The sequence below is a fragment of the Caretta caretta genome, chromosome 2 (assembly GCF_965140235.1).
Source record: "Caretta caretta isolate rCarCar2 chromosome 2, rCarCar1.hap1, whole genome shotgun sequence".
Classification (NCBI taxonomy): Eukaryota; Metazoa; Chordata; order Testudines; family Cheloniidae; genus Caretta; species Caretta caretta.
Window position 1 is genome coordinate 240,649,713 of NC_134207.1, and position 25,039 is coordinate 240,674,751.

A 25,039-nucleotide genomic window follows, 5' to 3' on the forward strand; every position below is an offset into this window, starting at 1 on the left:
TCCTTTCAATATGCTTTTTGTGGTTCTCAACTCTATTCAAGATCAGAGATAAAGAGCCGGTGGTTGACATTCAACAAACCAACTATCATTTTTGTAGGAGTTCTTGTAATTATGCACTATGAAAGATTCCATCTGTTCTCATGGAACTACCACAACTCCCAGAAAAAATATCCATAACAAGGATGCTACTGCAGACCCATGAAGTTCTGGATTCTTTCACTGTGTTTCCACTTACTGTTTATCTTCCCTGTCTCCATCATCCTTCGCTTGTTCATTATTTTATCTATGCTCTTAGTAGGTTTTTGAATTTCCCTTGTCCCCTGAATCTTATACATTCATAAGAATGAAGTATTTTCACCCTTCTCTCCACAATCCAATTCTCCGTGGTCATAATATGGTCTCTAAAGAGATCCCTGCATTTTTGTTCCTGTCTTCTGTACAGCTCTATTGCAACTCGAGATTTACTGTTCACAGCTATGAGAAATCTGAGAGTGACAAAATCACCAAATCCATTCCTTTGCCAGTGTCCCCCCACACCCACAATATACTTTCTACTGTTTGTATATCTACTATTTGGGTCAGTTCAGTTTTACAAGTCTTTCATCACTTCCTAATGAGTTTAATTGTGAAAAAAATTTCAAAAGGAAATTTGTTTTATTTCCATCACTCCTAACCGCAACTTTGTGTACAACCTTAAGCAAATCCCTCCCCTTTACCTGTTTCAAATATTTGGCAAAGATATACTTAGTTTTTGATCTAATTTTCAATCAGTCCCTGCAGCCTCTGATTTTGTTGCTCTTTTATAGATTACCTACAACTTTCTGCTAATGAGGTATCCAGAACGACACATTCTACTAGGTTAGTTTCTAAGCCATGTACAAAGAAACCCATGCCTTTCTCCATGACAAAATGTCTCTGCACGTGCAGCCAAAAGTTGTATTACCCCTTTTTGCTGCCATACTACATTCCAAGTTCAAATTTAACTCACTGCCGATATTCCCACATCACTTTACAGTCCAACATATTCACGCTGTAAATATCTGTCTTGCATTATTCTTCCTCATATATATTAACATGCATTGCCCAGGATGAATCTCATCTAATAATTCCAACCTCCTACTTACTTTCTAGACTCCTGATCTTTAGGACCTCATGCTCGGTCATTACTTTTTTTGTGCTAAATACCGAGAACTTGTAGAAAACGTCACTGGAACTATATTTGTTTTTCCTTTGTGTCTATCAAGTCCCCCACCTGTCCATTAGAAGTGCAGCTAGGCTCTGAAACACTTTCACTTACTTTGCCTATAAAAAGGTACAGTTACATCAGTTTCTAATTATCTAAACTTTCCTTCCAAATCAAGGAGTTTCAGGACCAATAATGAGCTGATTCAATTGCCATCTGCTTCAGTATAACCTTACACACTCCTCATATCTAAGTCACCTTACTTTTCCACTTGGACAAAATTTAAGTGGCCAGCCGTTTCTGCCATGTATACAACTTATAAATTTCCTTTTCTATTTATGCTTGCTGTTTAATATTTTGAGACATATTCATTCATTTCAGTTAGAGACCCAAATGTGTGAGAGTACAATTTTATACATCAATCTATAAGTGAAAAGGCCTTAGATTTACTATTCTAGACCAATAGTATTCGGGTATACGTTTTAAGAAAACGGTCTGAATCTTCATCATCTGATAAGATCTAGAATCAGAGCAGTTACATGTGTCCTATCATAGTTGACTTTTCTCAAATCTTTGGAGTGTCTCAGATTTACATCTTTATCATACCCAATATTTTACTTAAGAAATATTAGCTGCACCCTCGATCTGATTATTTAAATTGCCATTGTATTTTATTGCTAGACATCTGCAACTCAACCACTAGGACTCAAGGGAATATAGTTGGCAATTTTGCCAGAAGATCCAACAAACATACTTGAAAAAATTCTTGAAAAATACTTGAAAAATAGTTGAGATGTCCAACATAAAGCAGATGAAAAGAGATAATTAAGCTCCCAAAATGCAAACAGGAGACGGCCCAATGGATGCAAGGGCTGAAAATTAATACATCTGACAATTTTTACTTTCTGAAAAATACTATCCACATTATCAGCTTATAGCAGAACCTCTCAGAGGTTCAGAGACTGAAATCCAGTCACCAAGGACACAAAGGTTATTTAATTTATGAGGCTACTTTGTGATTGGGAAACCTTAACCAGAACAAAGTTTACCATGCACCCTTCAGTGGCCTTAAAGCAGGGGTTCTCAAACTGGGGACTGGGACCCCTCAGGGGGTCGTGAGATTATTACATGGGGGGGGAAGGGGGTCGTGAGCTGCCAGCCTCCACCCCAAACCCCACTTCGCCTCCAGGATTTATAATGGTATTAAATATATTAAAAAGTGCTTTTAATTTATAAGGGGGGGAGGTGTCCCACTCAGAGGCTTATGTGAAAGGGGTCACCAGTACAAAAGTTTGAGAACCACTGCCTTAAAGAGACTGAAAACTGAACAGATATGACTGTCTGAAAACAAGTGCACAAGGATCATGACAAAAGATAAAGAACTAAACTTTAACCATCAATGAAATGAGTTATTCATAGCAAAAATGAATAAAATATTCCTGAGGGTGGAACCACATAGTAAGATTATGATTCAAAGGTAGAGGGAAGACAAAAGGTCAAATGTAGCTCTTCTCTTTGATGAAGAACTGGAGCAAAAAGACAAGGCCCATTGTTAGTGCTGACAGTGGAAAGGAGGAAGAAAGATAGGGTGGAAAATAATGTATACCATCCACCTATTGTCAGGAGACTGCTAGAGGGCTGGTTACTGAAGAGCTACTATTTCAACCAAACTTTGAATAAAGTCCTCTTCTGGTCAACAACCTGAGTGGGAAATTTTTTTAAAGCTATTGGGAGAGTGTCAGAAGCAGCACTATGACATTTACAAGCATATAATCTGCTTCACTGCTACAGCCTACAGGCTCTGAGGCAGTGAAACTGATGAAATGCTTGTAAATGCCACCGTGATACTGCTTCAGAATATAGGAGAAGCAGCAGAGATTCAATCCTGTTGCGGGGTGGGCAAGGCTGGGGAAGAGGAATCATTTCTCTTTCTCCCCTTTCTCCTAGTACATTAACAACCCAGAGTTAAACTTTTGAAGCCCTCATCTTTTACATCAGGACACCAGTAATCTAAAGTTTTAAATCAGTTCTCCGATTAAGTACTTATAAGAAAGTAACAGGTGAGGAAGAAGCTTGTACTCAAAAAGAAAAGAAAAAGTTAAAACTGGGCACTATAAAATAAAAAAGTGGGAGGTTTGCTAATAAATGTTTTTTCTTCCAGTCATATCAGTTTCTGAGATTCATCTAAGAGCTAGAATGGCAAGATAAAAGTGTATTTTAAAAAAATTTACAATTTAAAATAAATAGCAACACCCTCCTCCAACTAGCGTTTCCTCATTTTTCTCACTGTAATTGGCTTAGGAGAGCAGGAAAGTGGTACATGGCTACTCCGCTCGGAAAATATGCATGTGCATCTTAGAAAGTTTTCAGGTAAGCAGAGATTTATTTATTTTCAGCTGTATTTCTAAGTAATAGGTCCAATGGATCTGTTCTGTGCCTTCAACATACTTGTGATTTTGAATGGTGCCTCCAATGCTACAAATATGCTGAGGTTCCACTGTAACAGATCCGTGGAATTTATTAAAAGATAAATTGGGTAAATAATGCATAGATACTATACACAAGGGAGAGATGGCTATATAGAAATGCATATATAGATGGAAAAATAATGTAAGAACACCCTCTTTCCAAACAGGACAAACTGCCATGACACAAAATTGTACCTGTCTTTCAGTTGAATCTTGCAATTTGGAGTCTTACAGTTCTGAACTGAGGCAGCTTTTAAGTGACCATTCAGAAACTGTTGAAAAGCATGCAAATTCAAGTCTAGGAAAGAGGCGTTAAGGTTTGCTTCCACAATGCCGCATGCAATCCAGGTGGTTTGATATTCACTGTAATTATCCCATCTCTTATGAAATCAAGTTCAAAATAAAAAAAAGTCAAACTTGAATGTATAACCATTCTCGTCCCCTAAAGCCCCTACTCTACTTGCGCTATATTGATGACATCTTCATCATCTGGACCCATGGAAAAGAAGCCCTTGAGGAATTCCACCATGATTTCAACAATTTCCATCCCACCACCAACCTCAGCCTGGTCCAGTCCACACAAGAGATCCACTTCCTGGACACTACAGTGCTAATAAACAATGGCCACATAAACACCACCCTATACCGGAAACCTACTGACCGCTATTCCTACCTGCATGCCTCCAGCTTTCACCCTGACCACACCACACGATCCATCCTCTACAGCCAAGCTCTGCGATACAACCGCATTTGCTCCAACCCCTCAGACAGAGACAAACACCTACAAGATCTCTGTCAAGCTTTCTTACAACTACAATACCCACCTGCAGAAGTAAAGAAACAGATTGATAGAGCCAGAAGAGTTCCCAGAAGTTACCTACTACAGGACAGGCCTAACAAAGAAAATAACAGAACGCCACTAGCGGTCACCTTCAGCCCCCAACTAAAACCCCTCCAACGCATTATTAAGGATCTACAACCTATCCTAAAGGATGACCCAACACTCTCACAAGTCTTGGGAGACAGGCCAGTCCTTGCCTACAGACAGCCCCGCAACCTGAAGCAAATACTCACCAACAACCACATACCACACAACAGAACCACTAACCCAGGAACTTATCCTTGCAACAAAGCCCGTTGCCAATTGTGCCCACATATCTATTCAGGGGACACCATCACAGGGCCTAATAACATCAGCCACACTATCAGAGGCTCGTTCACTTGCACATCCACCAATGTGATATATGCCATCATGTGCCAGCAATGCCCCTCTGCCATGTACATTGGTCAAACTGGACAGTCTCTACGTAAAAGAATAAATGGACACAAATCAGATGTCAAGAATTATAACATTCATAAACCAGTCGGAGAACACTTCAATCTCTCTGGTCACGCAATCACAGACATGAAGGTCGCTATCTTAAAACAAAAAAACTTCAAATCCAGACTCCAGCGAGAAACTGCTGAATTGGAATTCATTTGCAAATTGGATACGATTAATTTAGGCTTAAATAGAGACTGGGAGTGGCTAAGTCATTATGCAAGGTAGCCGGTTTCCTCTTGTTTTTTCCTACCCCCCCCCCCCCCCCCCCCCAGATGTTCTGGTTTAACTTGGATTTAAACTTGGAGAGTGGTCAGTTTAGATGAGCTATTACCAGCAGGAGAGTGAGTTTGTGTGTGTATGGGGGTGGGGGGGATGTGAGAAAACCTTGATCTATGCAGGAAATAGCCTGACTTGATTATGTAAAGAGTTGTCACTTTGGATGGGCTATCACCAGCAGGAGAGTGAATTTGTGTGGGGGGGTGGAGGGTGAGAAAACCTGGATTTGTGCTGGAAATGGCCCACCTGTTGATCACTTTAGATAAGCTATTACCAGCAGGACAGTGGGGTGGGAGGAGGTATTGTTTCATATTCTCTGTGTGTATATAAAGTCTGCTGCAGTTTCCACGGTATACATCTGATGAAGTGAGCTGTAGCTCACGAAAGCTCATGCTCAAATAAATTGGTTAGTCTCTAAGGTGCCACAAGTACTCCTTTTCTTTTTGCGAATACAGACTAACACGGCTGTTCCTCTGAAACCTGTCATTCTCTTTTGCTTTTCCTTTTTATATAATGGTTTAAGTCTGACATTTCACATTCCATCATTAATGTCTCAAAATAATCTCTATTACAGAAATAAAATTTACATTTCTGTGTAAAACTGACTATGAGCTTTATTTCTATTCTACAAAAACAGTGTTTCTGCACATTGTCTATCAAGACCCAATAAGTGTAGACCACTGAGGAAAATACCGGGAGCAAAGCAGCATGTCCTTCCATTTTCATTCCAATTCCACTGTAGAGAATTTTTTAAATATTTGTTTTCTTGCAGATTTTATCATATTATTAATTACATGGTATCCAAACATCTAAATAATTTTTCTGTTTTGTTGTGCACGTAACTCATGTTATAGAAACACTTCCAAAATTTTTAAGCCAGTCAATTAATATTAGACAATTTTTTCCAGTAACTAGCTACTATCTTGCAGCACTAAAATATGAAAAAAATAACTCTTACTTCCTACCACCACTAGGAAGTCCTATAAGAATTTCTAGGGAATTATTTGATAGTGTTACCCCACTATTTTGTTTAATTTGAGCTTTACATTTCTTTCCAATATTCCTTAAGAAAACCCCATTTTTATTTTTCTATAGGTCAAATGTAGCCCTCCTGGCCAAGGAGGACTGACAGATCATGTTCGGAGCCTAAAGTGCAGCTCTTTAATGGGCAGTGCAGGGAGAGAAAGCTAGAGAATAACTGTTCCTCCAGCCTGCCCTCCACAAGCGGAGTATGATTCGTCTACAGCAATGGAAGCTTCTGACAGCATGAAAGTGAGATGCCAATAAATTAATTTGTGCACTGTAAGATATGTGAACTGTGCTATGTTCTGGTACAGATGAAGCAAAGGGAAAATTGATCAAAGCAGGAAAAAAGGCACAGGAAAGAGGTGCCAAAATTGTCTGGCCAGTGATTGACTCCACTGTATTCTGTCCAATGAGACAGGAAGATATGCCACAAGATCCAAATCAGCATATGAGAGCACAAAGAATAATTTGGTGTGTAGACCTTCAAGCCCACCACATCTTATTTTTCCAAAATCTTTCTTCTGCACATAACATCACGAAGAGGAAAGAATGCACAAGAGAACGCATTCCACATCCTAGAAGTTATAGCTGACTTACTCCACTGTCACATGGAGGCTTATTAGCTCCAAAGAAGGCCATTCACTTGTTCTTCAAAGGAAGAAAAGAAAAATAAAATACTAGCTACAGGTGTCAGGTACACAATGAGGAAAGAAGCAACTCTAAAAGGGTTAAGCCCAGAGGTTTGGGTTCACTCCTGGTTTGGGGGCACATGAGTTTGGCAGATTAGAGTAACACAAACTATACTAACGTACATCTAGCAAAATGAAAGAGGCTTTTCCTTCAGAGAAGAGGAGAAAAATAATGAAAAACAATTCCTCTCTACTGCAAAACAATTTACATTTTAATTTTACAGTTCAAATAGGTAACAACATAATTTAATAGCCTGAGAGCATAGACATGCATCACTCAATCTCACTGTTCTAGTTACACTGAACAACTTACCTCCTGATCAGCTTGGCTCTGGAAATCCCCTTTGTTTATGCTTGCATCCCGGGTCCAACGAGGAGGTTTCCAGGTTCTTTCTTGTGTTCCTCTGTTGTAGTAGTAACAACGTCCTGTAGTATCTTTATGGGTTTCCCATTCTCCATTAATCTGAATTGGGGAATTTGTAGGTAAAGGTGGAAGTGCAGACTGAGATATTTTCAGTTCTTGTAAATTAGCATAAACTGGTGAATCCGGCCTGCCTTGGCTTGGTGGAGTAGTTGGCTATTGTGAGAGAAGAAATTCAGTAAAAAAGCATAATTCTAAAAGCATATCACCACCCCATAGTATGTTAACATCACCATAGAAAAGGGTGGATAAAAATATTTACATTGGATTTATTTAAAGTATATTTCTTTTTAAAAATAAACCTGTTTAAAATTAAATCTTACTGTAACACAAAATATGTTATGTCTAAATTTATCACAGTCTCTTCAAACATTTTAAAAATAAATATGCTTAATCCATGAACCTCTATCAAAAACGGAGTTTAAGGCAACTTTTCCATATAAAGAAAGAATCAGGGGAAACAAATCTAACACTTGAGGTCAAGCTTTATAAATATGGCACAATAAGTCATACTGTATTAAAAAAGTTTAATCTTTTGGAGGATCCAGGAGCTGTGCTACAGGGTGCAAGAGACTAGCAAAGTCATCACAGGCATTGGAACCCAGCCTCTGACTTTCGGAGATATCACCATGTATCTCATCAGGATCATTCACTGACCACCTGGGTGGTCTCATACTCGTAACTCCTATTTTATAACTTCTTCCTAAGTTCTGATTGTCTCGATTCTCAAAACGACAAATGCTCATGACTCTATCCACTATGGAAACTTACTCCTCAGCTCATCGGATACATCCGATGAAGTGAGCTGTAGCTCACGAAAGCTTATGCTCAAATAAATTGGTTAGTCTCTAAGGTGCCACAAGTACTCCTTTTATTTTTGCGAATGCAGACTAACACGGCTGTTACTCTGAAAACTAACAGAAATCCATTAATTTCTCAACTGCCTCCCTCTGTCTCTAAACAAATAAAATACTGCAGTGCAAAAGGCATGTGGGTTACACAAGCAGAAGTCCTGGCTTGTTGTTAGTCCTTTTGTTTTCTTGGGAGTAACGGTGGGGGAGGTATGTAACAAGGGAGAAGGAGCACAACCAGAAAAAGAGAAACACTGGTGTCTAAGCAGGACACTGAAGAAGGGACAACATTCATTTGAGTGCAGCCTCTAGTGTCGATTTCAACACATGGGAACAGAAGGAAAAAACTGTCATGGCTGCAGGTTATTAAAAAAGAGACCCTATTTGGGAATATTTTTACTTATTTTCAAGAATTTTGTGAACTTCTGGATAAGAAAGGAACACATGCTAAATGGAAACAGTGCAACACAAAGATGAAAGGACTGGTTATCAGAATGAAAGATTATGAAGAATGCTCTCAAAAGTGAAATGACTGTTTCAGACATCCATATCATCATCTTCAATCTGGGATTAGCTGATAAGAATGGTGCAAAAATACATTTATTAGACTGCCTACCATTTCTTACTATTCTAGGAAACGAACACAGATTACTGTCATAAATTGGTGTTTTGGGTAGATTTAAGAATTTCAAAATGTTTGCATTCAAAATATAGCTGGTATGTTATTTTGAAGTGGGAGTATTTATCAATTACATTTTTACTGTTACGGACAGACTTCTAAAGTTATTTTTATTGCTGAATATAAGCAAATATCCAAGGTGAAGATTTCTACTTGAAAAGTAAAGTTTTATGAGGCATTTATGAATTTTAACATTTTAAAAATGTTTTTTCTCAAGCGGTTTGGTATGTTGCTAGAAATAAGAGTTTAAATAGATTTAGATAATCCTTATGATGTATTAATTTTGGAAAATTCATTAATCTGAGTCTTGATGGGTGGAACAATGTACACAATTATCCAGTAATATATGCTTGTGTGACAAGAGCAGATGGAGTTGTCTATCTTACAGAAACGATTGATACATCAGGAAATCCCATACAGCAGAATAATTAAAAGTAGCAACAGTAAAAGCTATAGCAAACTGTGAACAAAAGTGTCAAGTGTGTAGCTTTGTCAAAGACAATGCCACAAATGTAAAGATGAAAAGAAATCTAGAAGATATTGAAGTAACCTGAACCTTATAATAGATGGGTGCAGTGCTCATTTGATTCCTCTTTTAGCCAAAGACTTAAGTACAACTCCAGGAATAAAGGAAAAAGTTGAAATTGCAAAATACTTTCATAAGAATCGCTTTGCTTCAGTTTCACTGAAGAGAGCAGGACAATCCAAACTAATTCTCCCCCAAGATGTATGACAGAATTCAGTGGTGACTGTTTTGACCTATTTATCAAGAACTGGCCTATTCTGATTATTATTTCTGAAGAAAATAATGACAAAAAACACATGGACCTATCAAAGCCAAAATAGTCAACATCAGACTAAAGAGAAATGTAGAATATCTACTGAATATATTGAAACTTATTTCCATAGCCCTGGACAAACTCCAGAAAGATTGTTGCTCTATTTCTGATGCTGTTGAAATTTGGAAAGAACTTCGAGACACTGAAGGAAAAAACCCCCAACAAAGTTAAATTGCAGGCAGTAAGTAAAGAAGCAGATGGATCAAGTACTTATTCCACCTCATTTTCTTGCCAATATTCTCAACCCAAAGTACCAGGGTAGATGTCTAACTGCTGAACAAGATGCTGATGCTATGACATGGGCATCTAATAACCACCAATCAATCATGCCAGCCATAATAAATTTCAGGTCTGAAGGTGAACCATTCAAGCAGTATGAAGAATATTTTCTTCATTTGGAATAATTCATTCAAAATTGAGAAGGTGACTAGAAGCTGAAAATGCAAGAGAACTTGCCTCTCTCTTCCAGTATATGAATAAAACCAAGAAAGGAGGAGATGAGAGCTACTAATTTTAGTAGTTTGAAGGACAGCCTTTAGCAATTTAGGAAACGGTCTCATTTTTAAGAGACTTAGGCAAGTAGAAACTTAAGATCCAGTCACTTTCATTTAGGCATTTTTGAAAATTGTCTCAGGCTGACCGGAAATAATCAGTTAATCCCTCTGTTCCTTTAATAAATCATTTAGTTGTAAATACGAAACATGTTTTGGTAAGAGAAGTTTATGTATCCAAAACATTTAAGATCGTTTTGTTTAATAAAAATTAGTTATATGCTATTGTGTGTTTAATTAAATTCCAGTTACCATTCTAATTCAGCTCGACACGAGCATGAAGTTAATTTTCTAGTAAACAAGCAATATATCGTTCACCATTTTCTAACATCCTAAAACTGTACAATTAAGAATCTGAAGATATTAAGCTATATAATTGCTTAAATAAATGTACCAAATCTAGTGAAAGACTAATTAGTTGTAAATCAACGTTTTAATAGTTATATCACCTAGTAAGAACGCACCTTTCTTTAGAAAATAACTGAAGTACAAATGGAAAAGTTAATTTAAACCATGATTTAAAATCCTTGATTTAAAAATCAATCCACATTGCCATATAAATACAATGGCAAAAACTATGTTAATGAAAAGTTAAGGCTGCATGGTGATATGTCATCCCCTTGCAGGATGCTGAGTTGAGCAAAACCTCAAACTTATGAAAACTAGGAAATACACAGTTAAGGTTGCCCATGCAATCTTAACTCTGCTCTCTTGCAGTGCCCCAATATGTGCTGTTAACACATACAACTTTACTCTGCCAATCCCCCAGTTGCTGAAATGTACAAGGTCTTCACCTCTTTTCACAACCCATTCACTCTTACACAAGATTCCGTCTAACGTTATTAAAGGCAAAAGAGGAGGTGCTGAGAGGGGGAAGGTTGCCCACACCACCTTCCCTCTATTCCCCTGGATCAGGCATCAGCTGATGGAATTTTTCACATACACTCCAGTATGCAGTCTTTCTACGCAGAACTGCGTGGATTACATGGGTAGCAAGTCTTGTCCACAGTAAGGTGGAATAAGATGGATTCTAACATTTTAATGATGGCTAAGTTAAAGTGTAGGTTGAGATGGTATCCTTGAGTAAGTGTAAGGGAGTTGTAAGAGGCTATGAAGTGGTTCTTAAACTCTAAACGTGTGGTATTCTTTCTATGTCAGTATATGGAACCTCCTGGATTTTATAGTGCCAAGGATCAGTGCATGTCCTAGGTGCCTATTGAGGCATTGCTCTAAGGTGGTAGAGGGGAGGTAGCATGGGCATTGTTGTTGTTTTTTTTTCTTTTTTGTCCTTCAATAGTGTTAGATGGAATTCTGTGGTGAGAGTGAATGGGGCTTATAAAAGGAGGTGAAAAGCTGCTACATTTCTGCAACTGTGTGATTGGCAGAATAAAGGTGTGTGTGTGTTAATAGGACCTATTGAGGCATTGCTCAAAGACTGTAAATTTATGGGTGCATGGCCAACCTTACCTGTGCATTTCCTGGTATTCAGAAGTTTGTATTTTGCTCAAATCAATGTTCTGCAATGACTATTCTGTTGCGTTCACAGTAAGCCTCCCCACATATTAAAAATCTCATTATATTAAGCGACTTTCAAGAAGCAACATTTTAAAATTTTTATTACACAGTGGTACAAAGGTTTGGACCAGAAACATCACTGGCAGCGTGTTCACAGGGGTAAAATGTCGTCAGCACATTCTCTTGAACTTCCCAGGCAAGTATAACATGTCTCCTTAGAAAGCTTCATTGTTTTTTTCCTTTATTGGTGAATGTGCACTATAGTCCTTCCAGACTACACATTTATTCAAATGAAGAAGTGAACATGTTTTTAATTTGGGTCTCCCAAGACTTAGTGGGTGTCATGCACTTCCTTAGATAATAATTAACCATCTGAGACCATTTTTACCTGCACCACAGAAATAGCTGGATCTCTAGCTCTGCCCTTAGAGGGGCAAAAAGGCCCCCACCCCCCAGATCAGGGCACACACACAAGGGGAGAATGTAGAGCTGACAGGTATATTGTCTCTGTTCTCTCCCAGTCTCTGCCACTCATCTCCATGTTCCTTCTGCCAGTGTTCCACCCCTCATCTCCCACCCACTCATAGAATCATAGAAGATTAGGGTTGGAAAAGACCTCAGAAAGTCATCTAGTCCAACCCCCTGCTCAAAGCAGGACCAACACCAACTAAATCATCCCAGCCAGGACTTTGTCAAGCCGGACCTTAAAAACCTCTACAGACGGAGATTCCACCACCTCCCTAGGTAACCCATTCCAGTGCTTCACAACCCTCCTAGTGATACAGTGTTTCCTAATATCCAACCTAGACCTCCCCCACTGCAACTTGAGACCATTGCTTCGTGTTCTGTCATCTGTCACCACTGAGAACACCCTAGCTCCATCCTCTTTGGAACCCCCCTACAGGTAGTTGAAGGCCGCTATCAAATCCCCCCTCTTCTCTTCTGCAGACTAAATAACCCCAGTTCCTCAGCCTCTCCTCCTAAGTCATGTGCCCCAGCCCCTAATCATTTTCGTTGCCCTCCACTGGACTCTCTCCAATTTGTCCACGTCCCTTCTGAAGTGGGGGGGAGGGGCCAAAACTGGACACAATACTCCATATGTGGACTCACCAGAGCCGAATAGAGGGGAATGATCACTTCCTTCGATCTGCTGGCAATGCTCCTACTAATACAGCCCAATATGCCGTTGGCCTTCTTAGCAACAAGGGCACACTGTTGACTCATATCCAGCTTCTCGTCCACTGTAATCCTCAGGTCCTTTTCTGCAGAACTGCTGCTTAGCCAGTCGGTTCCCAGCATGTAGAAGTGCATGGGATTCTTCCTTCTTAAGTGCAGGACTCCGCACTTGTCCTTGTTGAACCTCTTCAGATTTCTTTTGGCCCAATCCTCTAATTTGTCTAGGTCACTCTGGACCCTATCACTACCCTCCAGCGTATCTACCTCTCCCCCCAGCTGAGTGTCACTTGCAATTCATCCCATCATCCAGATCATTAATAAAGATGTTGAACAAAACCAGCTCCAGGACTGACCTCTGGGGCACTCCACTGGATACCGGCTGCCAAGTAGATATCGAGCCATGGATCACTACTCGTTTAGCTAGATTTGTCAGGCTTGCTTTCTATCCAACTTACAGTCCATTCATTCAATCCATACTACTTTAACTTGCTGGCAAGAATACCGTGGGAGACCATATCAAAAGCTTTGCTAAAGTCAAGATGTATCCCATCCACCACTTTCCTCATATCCAGAGAGCCAGTTATCTCATCATAGAAGGCAATCAGGTTGGTCAGGCATGACTTGCCCTGGGTGAATCTATGCTGACTGTTCCTGATCACCTTCCTCTCCAAGTGCTTCAAAATGGATTCCTTGAGGACCTGCTCCATGATTTTGCCAGGGACTGAAGTGAGGCTGACCGGTCTGTAGTTCCCCAGGTTCTCTTTCTTCCCTTTTTAAAATATAAGCACTATATTTGCCTTTTTCCAATCATCTGGGACCTCTCCCGATCGCCACGAATTTTCAAAGATAATGGCCAATGGCTCTGCAATCACAGACAACTCCCTCAGCACCCTTAAATGCATTAGATCTGGACCCATGGACTTGTGCTTGTCCAGCTTATCTAAATAGTCCTTAACCTGTTATTTCACCACTGAGGGCTCCTCCCCATACTGCGTTGCCCAGTGCAGCAGTCTGGGAGCTGACCTTATCTGTGAAGACCAAGGCAAAAAAAGCACTGAGTACTTCAGCTTTTTCCATATCTTCTGTCACTATGTTGCCTTCTCCATTCAGTAAAGGGCCCACACTTTCCTTGACCACCATCTTGTTGCTAACATACCTGTAGAAACCCTTCTTGTTACTCTTAACATCCCTTTCTAGCTGCAACTCCAAGTGTGATTTGGGTTTCCTGATTTCACTCCTGCATGCCTGAGCAATATTTTTATACTCCTCCCTAGTCATCTGTCCAAATTTCCACTTCTTGTAAGCTTTCTTTTTGAGTTTAAGCTCACCGAAGATTTCACTGTTAAGCCAAGCTGGTCACCTGCCATATTTGCTATTCTTTCTGCACATCGGGATGGTTTGCTCCTGCGCCCTCAATAAGGCTTCTTTAAAATACAGCAAGCTCTCCTGGACTCCTTTCCCCCTCATATTAGCCTCTCAGGGGATCCTGCCCATCAGTTCCCAAAGGGAGTCTAAGTCTGCTTTTCTGAAGTCCGGGGTCCGTATTTTGTTACTCTCCTTTCCTCCTTTTCTAAGGATCCTGAACTCAATCATCTCATGGTCACGGCTGCCTAGGTTGCCACCTACTTTTACTTCCCCTACCAATTCTTCCCTGTTTGTAAGCAGCCGGTCAAGAGCACTCCCATTTATCCCCCTCCTCATAATTCCCCTGCAGCCCCAAACCCCTCTGTTGCCCCATTCTTCACCCCTCAATTACCCATACTCTCCCAGGCAGCATTCACATGATTATTTCCCCCCCCCAAATACTTTGATTACTCTTCCCCCAAACGAAAATTGCCACCCATGACTCAAATTGTGGTAACCTCCAAACACACAGTCCAGAACTCCTTTTGTCTCATCTACACCATGCAGCTTTTAGCGACAAGGCTGTGTCGACACAGCCTTGTCGCTAAAAGTGAGCATGTATAAATGCTCTGTCTGCGCTTTTGCAGACAAAATACTTCCAGCCCTGCGAGCGGCATTAGCTTTGTCGACAGGGGAGCTCTCCTGCTGACAATGCTGCGTTCACACTACCACTTGTGTTGGCAAAACTAAGTATCCCTGAAAGACAAAAGTTTTGTGGACAAGTTCACAGTATAGATATACCCTCAGGTGCAGGCTTGTGATTAAATTATCTTTAGTTATGTTAATTGAAGGGTGAGTTCACAGTCATCAAGAGGTCTGATTCATCCAGTCATCAGCACCTCAGTTTAACGGTACAAGGCAGCAGAAGGGAACAGTTTTGGGAGGGCTGTAACTTGGGGACCCCTTGGTAAAAGAACCCCTAATTTGGATTACTAATGCTACCCCACATGCCCATAAGGCATTCCAAAATTCAAAACAATCTAACAGTTCAGATTTTAGGGCACTTACAAGAGTTGACCTTTAAAGCACATAAAATGGCAGGAACAGAAACCCTCTACCTGTTTTTCTGTATTGCACATGCACAGTACTAAAATGTACATTTTCTTAATTAGAAGCAAGAATGTGGATTCCCCCAAAGGCTGTGTAGATACCAGGCACTACCTTGTGTAAAACTTGACAGACAGACTATTTTGACCCATATCACATCAATAGTTTGATCTAACTCTGGCAAAAACCTAGAAGCTTTTTTAAAAATTGCTGTTTTTCCTCCTTGGCTTATATCTCTGGAACCTCTAGCTCAAATTACTCCAAATTTTGGTCACTAACCCCCTATCTTGCACCCTGCTGAGGCACGCTGAATTCCAAAAGGTATCCAACTAAACATGTCCATTAAATATTGAACTTTAAGTCTGCTAAAACAGATGTCATGACACAACCTTAACTATATGGCACTGCTGCACCTCTACAAATCCTAGAACTAGTATGTCATTTTTCAGAACTGAGGTGATTATGCTAGCAACCTATTATTGACTCAAGCTGTACAGAAGTTTCCTGTTAATGCAGAATCTATATCCCCATGTCTGGTGTTAGCACTGTCAGCAGAGTTTTTTTTCTTCATAGCTCCTAAATACATTATATTCTGTATTTTTCCCTTCAGTCTTCTACTTAGTTTTAAAATGCAATTTTCATCTCTGGAGGCAAAAATATTCATTTTTTGCTGCATCCTTTCAAAACAGAAAAAAAAAATCTGTTTCTATATAAGAAAGTTTGCATTATACAATTACAATCAAAACCCACATTGATAATCTAGACCACACCTGGTCATAAACAGATGGTTTTGCTTATATGAAGAAGCATATTTTGGTTTACACCACACAATCAAATAGAAGCCACAAGTGGGCAGCACCCATAACCAAAAGGGGAAATAGCTAGAAGAGGAACAGCCTGAAATTACAAGCCTATGTCTGTTAGAAAGCAGATTTCCCGGAACACAGAAAAGTTGGCCATAAAGTGAAAACTTGCACTGCTGGAAAACGAGTGAAACAAACAACATTTTCCACCATATGTATGAAAACTTTTGAAAACTACCAAGTTTTATTAGGTCATAAGGTAGTTTTAAAGGTTAAAAAAAACCAACCAATCAAAAAAAACCTCTCTTAGCCTGCTAAATGAAAACTTCATAAATCAGCTGGAAGGAAAAAAGCTTCACTGTTCCAGACACAGGATCATATCTGATTCCCCACTTCCCATCCCATCCCAAGATGGATGGCTATCTTGGAATTCAGAAGGCACTGGTTCTTGTGTACACGATTGGTATATCCAGCTGCTTTAGCTTCCTTTTGCCTATGATATTAAATTTATACTTCAGAATTTTTAAAAGGAAGACTGAACTCCACACCACAGCCTTCATCTCAAATCTTGTTTATGCTCTCCCCAGCCTCCTTAATTTCAGTAATGCAGCCTCCATACCCCATCTGTTTGCTTCTCACACTCCTGTCTCTGCCATCTTTTCATTGAGCATCTCTATTCATGCATCAACCACCCTAATACCAGCATCCCATCCCTCCACCCTCTCCTCATTCAAATCCCCTCAAAGACCCACTACTTCTTAAGCATAAACCTATGTCAGACAACTTTTCACCACAAGTGATTAGTAAAGTTAGAGCAGAATAAATCTAAATTATTCCCCTCCTCAAGGTCTTTTTTTATAAACTCTTCAAGGCTGATAATTGTGCATTGGACAGCACTGAGACCATCCTGGCACTTAAAATATAAGAGGAGAGTACCGACCTGTAACTGGAAGTTCTTCAAGATGTGTGGTCCCTATCTGTATTCCACACATGTGCTCATGTGCGCCATGCGCCTGAGTCCAGAAGGGTTTCCAAATAGCATATGCTGACACAGTCATGCATAGTGCATTTCCTCATGCTCTTGACTGAGGATATAAGGGGCAGTGCAGGTCGACAACACTCCAGTTTCCCCTCTTACTGTTGTGCAATTGAGTCCAAAGCAGAAGGGAAGGAGGGCAGGTTGTGGAATACAAATAGATACCATATATCTCGAAGACCCTCCAGTTACAGGTAAGTAAGATCCTCTTCGAGTGATGGTCCCTATGTGTATTCTACATGTGGGTGACTTTTAAGTAGTAATCAATGCAGAGGTGGGTGTGAAGATGCTAACAGCAGAGCCATCGGAAATACAGCATAACCTAGAGGAGGGGAGGTTTGACTGTTTATAACATTCCAGAATTCAACCTGGGAAACACTTACAGATGGTCTGGGAAGAGAGAGCCTGGCACTTTGGTCTCTCTGCAGTGGCAAAAAAAGAGTCTGAAAACATCTAGTTCTGTGCAAGCAGAATGTCAGGGCACATCTGACATCAAGGGAGTGCAGGGTTCTGTTGCTGAGGGAGGCATGTGGTTTTGGATGGAACACTGGCAAGTGGATGGATTGGTTGAGATGGAATTAAGACACCACTTTAGAGAGGAATTTGGGGTGTAATTTCAAAAATACCTTGTCTTTTGTGGAACACCACGTAGAGAGGGTCTGCCATCATGGCACTGAGCTCGCTGACCTTTCTGGCCGAAGTGGCAGCAACCAGGAATGCCCCTTTCATGGAAAGTTGGGTCATGGAGCATGGTACCATGGGTTCGAAGGGCGGTCTTGTGAGAGCTGAGAGTCTCAAACAAGGTTTCAGCTACTTTCTTCCCCAGATCTGTTCTCTCAGAAATCTGCACAATGCTCTTTTAAAGGACTCACTTTGTAACTAAGGCCCTGGAGCCATGCTAGTGTACCCCTATCATCAATGCGGCTGTCAAGGTTCCTTCCCCACTCTGAACTCTAGGGTACAGATGTGGGGATCTGCATGAAAAACCCCCTAAGCTTATTTTTACCTGCTTAGGTTAAAACTTCCTCAAAGTACGAACTATTTTACCTTTTTCCCTTGGATTTTATTGGTGACACCAACAAGCGTCTAACAAATATATAACAGGGAAAGAACCCGCTTGGAAACATCTTTTCCCCCAAAATCCTCCCAAACCTTACACCCCCTTTCCTGGGGAAGCCTTGATAAAAATCCTCACCAATTTGCATATAGGTGAACACAGACCCAAACCCTTGGATCTTAAGAACAATGAAAAAGCAATCAGGTTCTTAAAAGAAGAATTTTAATTGAAGAAAATGTAAAAGAATCACCTCTGTAAAATCAGGATGGTAAATATCTTACAGGGTAATCAGAGTCAAAACACAGAGAATCTCTCTAGGCAAAACCTTAAGTTACAAAAAGACACAAAAACAGGACTATCCATTCCATTCAGCACAACTTATTTTATCAGCCATTTAAACAAAACAGAACCTAACGCATATCTAACGAGATTGATTATTAGCCCTTTACAGGAGTTCTAACCTGCATTCCTGCTCTGGTCCCGGCAAAAGCAACACACAGACCGAGAGAACCTTTGTTTCTCCCCCCCTCCAGCTTTGAAAGTATCTTGTCTCCAAATTGGTCATTTTGGTCAGGTGCTAGCGAGGTTATCCTAGCTTCTGAACCCTTTACAGGTGAAAGAGTTTTTCCTCTGGCCAGGAGGGATTTAAAGGTGTTTACCCTTCCCTTTATATTATGACAGGGGCTATGAACAAGCACAAAGATCCAGCCCCACAAATCCAATTTCTGGATAGGAGCCATTACTTGTAAGTAAGGCTAAGATTTTTTCATGGATATTTTTAGTAGAAGTCACAGACAGGTTATGGGCAATAAAGAAAAATTCACAGAAGCCTGTGACCTGTCCCTGACTTTTACTAAAAACATCCATCACAAAATGGGAGATTCCCAAATCCAAGCCATTCTTGTTAGGTGACAGATCTGAGGAACTGTCGAAGATTGAGGTATCATTAGAGGTGGTTTTGGAACAAATTGATAAATTAAACAGCAATAAGTCACCAGGACCAAGAATTCTGAAGGAACTCAACCGTGAAATGGTAGAACTACTAACTGTAGTCTGTAACCTATCATTTAAATCACCTTCTGTACCAGATGACTGGAGGATAGCTAATGTGACGCCAATTTTTAAAAAGGGCTGCAGAGGTGATCCCGACAATTACAGGCCTGCAAGCCTGACTTCAGTACTGGGCAAACTGGTTGAAACTATAATAAAGAACAATATTGTGCGACATACAGATGAACATAATTTGTTGAGGAAGAGTCAACATGGTTTCAGTAAAAGGAAATCATGCCTCACCAATTTCCTAGATTTCTTTGAGGGGATCAACAAGCAGCAATTCCTTGAGGGAGTCAACAACTGGACCAAGAGGATCCAATGGATACAGTGTACTTAGATTTTCAGAAAGCCTTTGACAAGGTCCCTCACCAAAGGCGCTTACGCAAAGTAAGCTGCCACAGGATAAGAGGGAAGGTGAGCTCATGGATTGGTAACTGGTTAAAAGATAGGAAACAAAGGGTAGGTATAAATGGTCAGTTTACAGAGTGGAGAGTGGTGTCCCCCAGAGGTCTGTTCTGGGACCAGTCCTATTCAATATATTCATAAATGATCTGGGAAAGGGGGTAAACAGTGAGGTAGAAAAATCTGCAGACGATACAAAATTACTAAAGATAGTTAAGACCCAGGCAGACTGCGAAGAGCTACAAAAGGATCTCTTAAAATTGGGTGATTGGGCAACAAAATGGCAGATGAAATTTAATGTTGATAATGCGAAGTAATGCTCATTGGAAAGCATAATCCCAACTATACATATAAAATGATGGCATCTAAATTAGCTGTTACCACTCAAGAAAGATCTTGGAATCATTGTGGATAGTTCCCTGAAAACATCCATTCAATGTGCAGCGGCAGTCAAAAAAAGAACAGAATGCTGGGAATAAATAAGAAAGGGATCGATAATAGGACAGAAAAAATATACTGCTTCTATATAAATCCATAGTACGCCCACATCTTGAATACTGTGTGCAGACGTGGTTGTCCCATCTCAAAAAAGATATATTGGAATTGGAAAAGGTTCAGAAAAGTTCAACAAAAATTATTAGGGATATGGAATGGCTTCCATACGAGGCAAGATTAATAAGACTGGGACTTTTCAGCTTGGAAAAGAGATGGCTAAAGGGAGATATGATTGAGGTCTATAAAATCATGACTGATGTAGAGAAAGTAGATAAGGAAGTGTTGTTTTCTTCTTCTCCTAACACAAGAACAAGGAGTCACCAACTGAAATTAATAGGCAGCAGGTTTAAAACAAATAAAAGGAAGTATTTCTTCATGCAACACAGTGTCAACCTGTGGAACTCCTTGCCAGAGGATGTTGTGAAGGCCAAGACCATAACAGGGTTAAAAAAAAATAGATAAATTAATGGAGGATAGGTGCATCAATGGCTATTAGCCAGGATGGGCAGGAATGGTGTCCCTAGCCTTTTTTTGCCAGAAGCTGGGAATGAGCGACAGGGGAAGGATCACTTGATGATTACCTGTTCTGTTCATTCCCTCTGGGGGACCTGGCACTGGCCACTGTTGGAAGACAGGATACGGGGCTAGACAGACCCTTGGTCTAACCCAGTAGGGCCATTCTTATGTTCTTACGTAAAATGGGGACCTGCTAGGCAGCTGCAGGGCCCTGGTTGGAAGCTCCGGGGCCCCCAACACCCATGTAGGCTCAGAACTCCAGGGTCTCCCTCCCCTGCAGCTGTGATCTGTGGTGTCCCCCTGCCACCAGAGGCCGGGAGCTGCGGGGTCCTCCCTCGCCCGCTCAGAGTTCCCCAGCTGCCTTGGATGGCAGGGTTACCCTGAAGCTCCTGGCCACCCCAGGTGGCAGGGGGACCCTGCAGCTCACAGCCGCCTGTGGGCTAAAGTCACGGAGGTCTTCGGAAGTCACAGATTCTGTGACTTCCACGACCTCCGTGATGAAATCGCAGCCTTACTTATAAGCACATCTTTGAGAAATACTACATTCTTATCCAGAACTAGTCTAAATAATTATATAACATGAATTTTTCTTTAGAATTTTTTAATATGTCTTTGTAGGTTTACAGTGTCTAAACATAATGGAGCCCCAACAGATTGCAATTGGACCCAGATGAGCCAATGTACATAATTAATATATTAAAATGTACTAAGTTACAATTTTTAAAAATTCAAACCTAACTGAAGTACATTAAGGAGTTAAATTAATTTTTTCCCCCGATATAACCAGGACTCTTCCTCCCCTAAATCGCACTGGTGTTTTTATTATTATTTAAACAAGAGTACTTTAAAAAGCAATCCCCACTAGATGTCATTGAAGACCTCTGAAGAACTCTAGAAACATCCCCCCCCCCCGATGAATTAAATTACAATGTTCCTCGAGTTACACAGGCACTGACCAGACACAGTTGTATTAGGCAAAATAGTCCTTAATAGTTCCAAGTTAAGCTATATTTAAGCCATTTTAAATGCATTCCTCCTATTTACTACTACAAAATAGTACAATTCATCATAATGAGCACTAATTTTTTTTAAAATCACTAACCCAGAAATCTAATCCTTCTAGTTACATCACAGTAAAAATTTCTAGTAGACTCTGTATGGACCAAGAGAAATAGATTTTAAAGAAGGCTAGAAAAAACTGAATTACAATTAGAAGAAAAAAAGTTTTTTGTACACATTACTACGTGCAGTGTCAAGATTACAAGGACAAATCTGAGAAAGTATCTTCAGCACACAAAGACAGAGTCAGGCTGCCATCATTATAAGCCTTACCAAACCCCAAATGCATTTTATATTTTTCATGCAATATTCTCCCACTAGAATATGGAAAGTTAGAAAAAAGAACATTGTAGGACAGATTTTCAAAGATAGATAAATGCAAATATTTGCATGAGTTTACAATTTTGCATGCAAATTCCAAATATATGTATGGCCAGTTAGCCATTTAATATTTACATGCACCAAACTTTTAAAGTCTGGTCTCAAGTCAGAATCTGCACAGGAAAGTTGATTTGTGAGCAACAGATCTTTGTGAACTAGCGTGAAGACTATTTAATCTTAGTGTAGGCAAGAAAACACAATTTTTAGTACCATTACAGAATGAGTTCTTGAAATGGGGCTTGAATATACAGGTCTCCAGATTTAAGTTTTCACAGTCACATAGTAGGACACATAGGTATCCACCCCTAAATAAAACACCTGGTTAATCATTTATGAATGAACTGTCAACATTTTCATACAAAAGACCAAACATACATTTCCTAGCCTATAAAAACATTTGCTTGAACTCTATGCCAAGAAAAGCAGACTTACCATACTTCACAAAGCATACTTTAATATCAAAAGGAATGTCAGATTCTCAGGAAAAACTTGGAGATTTTAAAATAGCACCCTATGTTTTGAAGGCTTACTTTATTAAAAAAATATACACAAACAGTATTTACTCTTAAATGCTCAAACACAGCATGAAGCACTAACGTCAAGATGACTTGAAACCACATGTATGTACTGCATACACTCTAATAGTATAACAGATTGTGAATAGCATGAGCAAAAGAGGACTGATACAGACATCTAGATTTTTTGGGACAGCTTGCTGCACTTTCATTAATTCCCTAACAACTTCTCAGGGCCACCTGTCCTTGCAGAAATTAAAACACTGTTCTAACAGTAACCTGCCTTTCCCCTTGTACAGTGTTCAGCTGCACTGCATCAAAATTGCTAGGCTTAATAGCTGCTTAAGCTATGGTTGGGGAAGATAGCTTTCCAAATGCAAGAAGACATAACATGGGGTCTGCAAACAAATCACTAGTGTCTCTACTTTCCTGAGTGCCATGAAATTAACAAGAGGTTTTTAGTGTCATTGCTGGTATTCAAATGGGCAGCAATTAAAAGAACAGGAATCATGTAAGTTTCACTGGGCTGCTGTTTAGGAAGCTACTAGCACTAGCAGACATTGGGACTTGTTATCTTCCCACATGAATAGTAGTTGAAGGGTGGAGGAATGATTCCAAACACCTAGATTTTTGCCAGAAAACTGCAGCTGTATCTTTTGGGAAGGCCCGAGCCCTAGCCCCTGCCCCATCTCTGTTGTCCCTTGCCTAGTAACTACCTTGCAAATTATTCAAGTTTAAGTCTTTTTCTTTTAAATGGCATATTTATTAGTTGACAGCCTAGGCCAGCCAACAATCCCTGCCACATGAGGGCTATTACATATGGGAACACTATTGAGGGGCATGGTTTGGCTACCTCTTTTTGCTTTATTACTGCTGAGCTTTTAGCATACATCTTACATGTATTCTCTAGGTTTTGCCTTCTTTCCTTAAGATACCTGAATACGTTAACAAAAACTCACTATATGGTCAATTTTGTATATATTGCACTTTATTTTCAACAGGGCCCTTCTTCAGAAGCAAAAACAGAAGCCTAGTTGGGGGGGAGAGGGAAGGGGAGAGAAGCATTATGAATCCACAAATAATGTTACACTACACTAGCTATCCCCATCTAAATACCAATTGGATAAATTATTGGTTAAGTCTAAATATACATTTTAACTGGGAATTCAAACACTAAATGTCACCATAAAGCCACTTACTGAAATGGTCCCCCTCAGTTTAGGACAAACTATCTTACATAGGACTGTCTAAATCTGCAGAGATCTCCCACTCTTTATTCAGAAGAAAAACGCAGCACTACTTGTGCAATGTAACTGACTTTCAACCACCAGGTTGAAAATTAACAATTATATCATAAGTAACACATCTATTAAACGGTAATTCAGAAACATTTGTGTTCACCAAGCAGACACAAGTCTCATTCTTATTCTGGGCATTGTCTTCAGAGACTGCAGCAAAACTGAGCAAACATTTAATAGCTTTTGCTGCAAAAGCTGAAACAGATCACTCAAATGAATGGAATGACAGGGGAAGCAAAGATCATCAAGCAGTACTAGGCTAATGCATTTGTGAAATGTACATGTCATTCAGTATTAAAGTGATTAAGAGCGTCCTCTAATTATTCAAGAGATACTGCCAAGAAAATCATTTAAATGATTTCACCCAATTTCACCTTAGATTAAGACTAAACTTTAAACATCTAGTTTACTTTTCATCATCTATATTTTGAACTAAACGAAGTAGCATGCAAAACGCAGACTTTATTTTCACCTTTGTTTCTAGTAAAAAGAAAAGGAGTACTTGTGGCACCTTAGAGACTAACCAATTTATTTGAGCATGAGCTTTCGTGAGCTACAGCTCACTTCATCAGAAAGCTCATGCTCAAATAAATTGGTTAGTCTCTAAGGTGCCACAAGTACTCCTTTTCTTTTTGCGAATACAGACTAACACGGCTGTTACTCTGAAACCTTTGTTTCTAGTGATATTCATACACTATAATGACAGCAACATTTCTATTCATGTTTTGTTTTATTAAAAATGGCTTATGAAAAAAAAGGAAGATCTTGTGGCTAAGGCACAGGACTTGGATCAGGGATATCAAAGCTCTCCACAGACTTACTTTATCCTGTTACCTTAACCAGGTTAGTTAAGTCCCTTTGTGCTTCATCTCCCAAGTCAACAAAATAGCAGACAATCTACATCTCAGGCGTGCTTAGAGAATTAATGTTGGTAAGGCATTCAGATACTATACGGCTCTACAAATACAGAAAAAA

At 39.8% G+C, this 25,039-nt stretch overlaps 1 protein-coding gene across 8 annotated transcripts in view; it reads right to left on the reverse strand.

Annotated features, from left to right (window-relative positions):
* Positions 1–25,039, reverse strand: part of ARHGAP12 (Rho GTPase activating protein 12) — a 142,138-nt gene that overhangs the window by 60,353 nt on the left and 56,746 nt on the right. For 7 of the 8 annotated variants that reach the window (XM_048837745.2, XM_048837742.2, XM_048837741.2 and 4 more), the window contains exon 3: positions 7,280–7,543. The exons of the other annotated variant lie outside the window; for it this stretch is intronic. In XM_048837745.2, the coding sequence (XP_048693702.1) occupies positions 7,280–7,543 (264 nt within the window). The remainder of the gene's footprint in view (positions 1–7,279; positions 7,544–25,039) is intronic. 8 annotated transcript variants of the gene reach the window in all.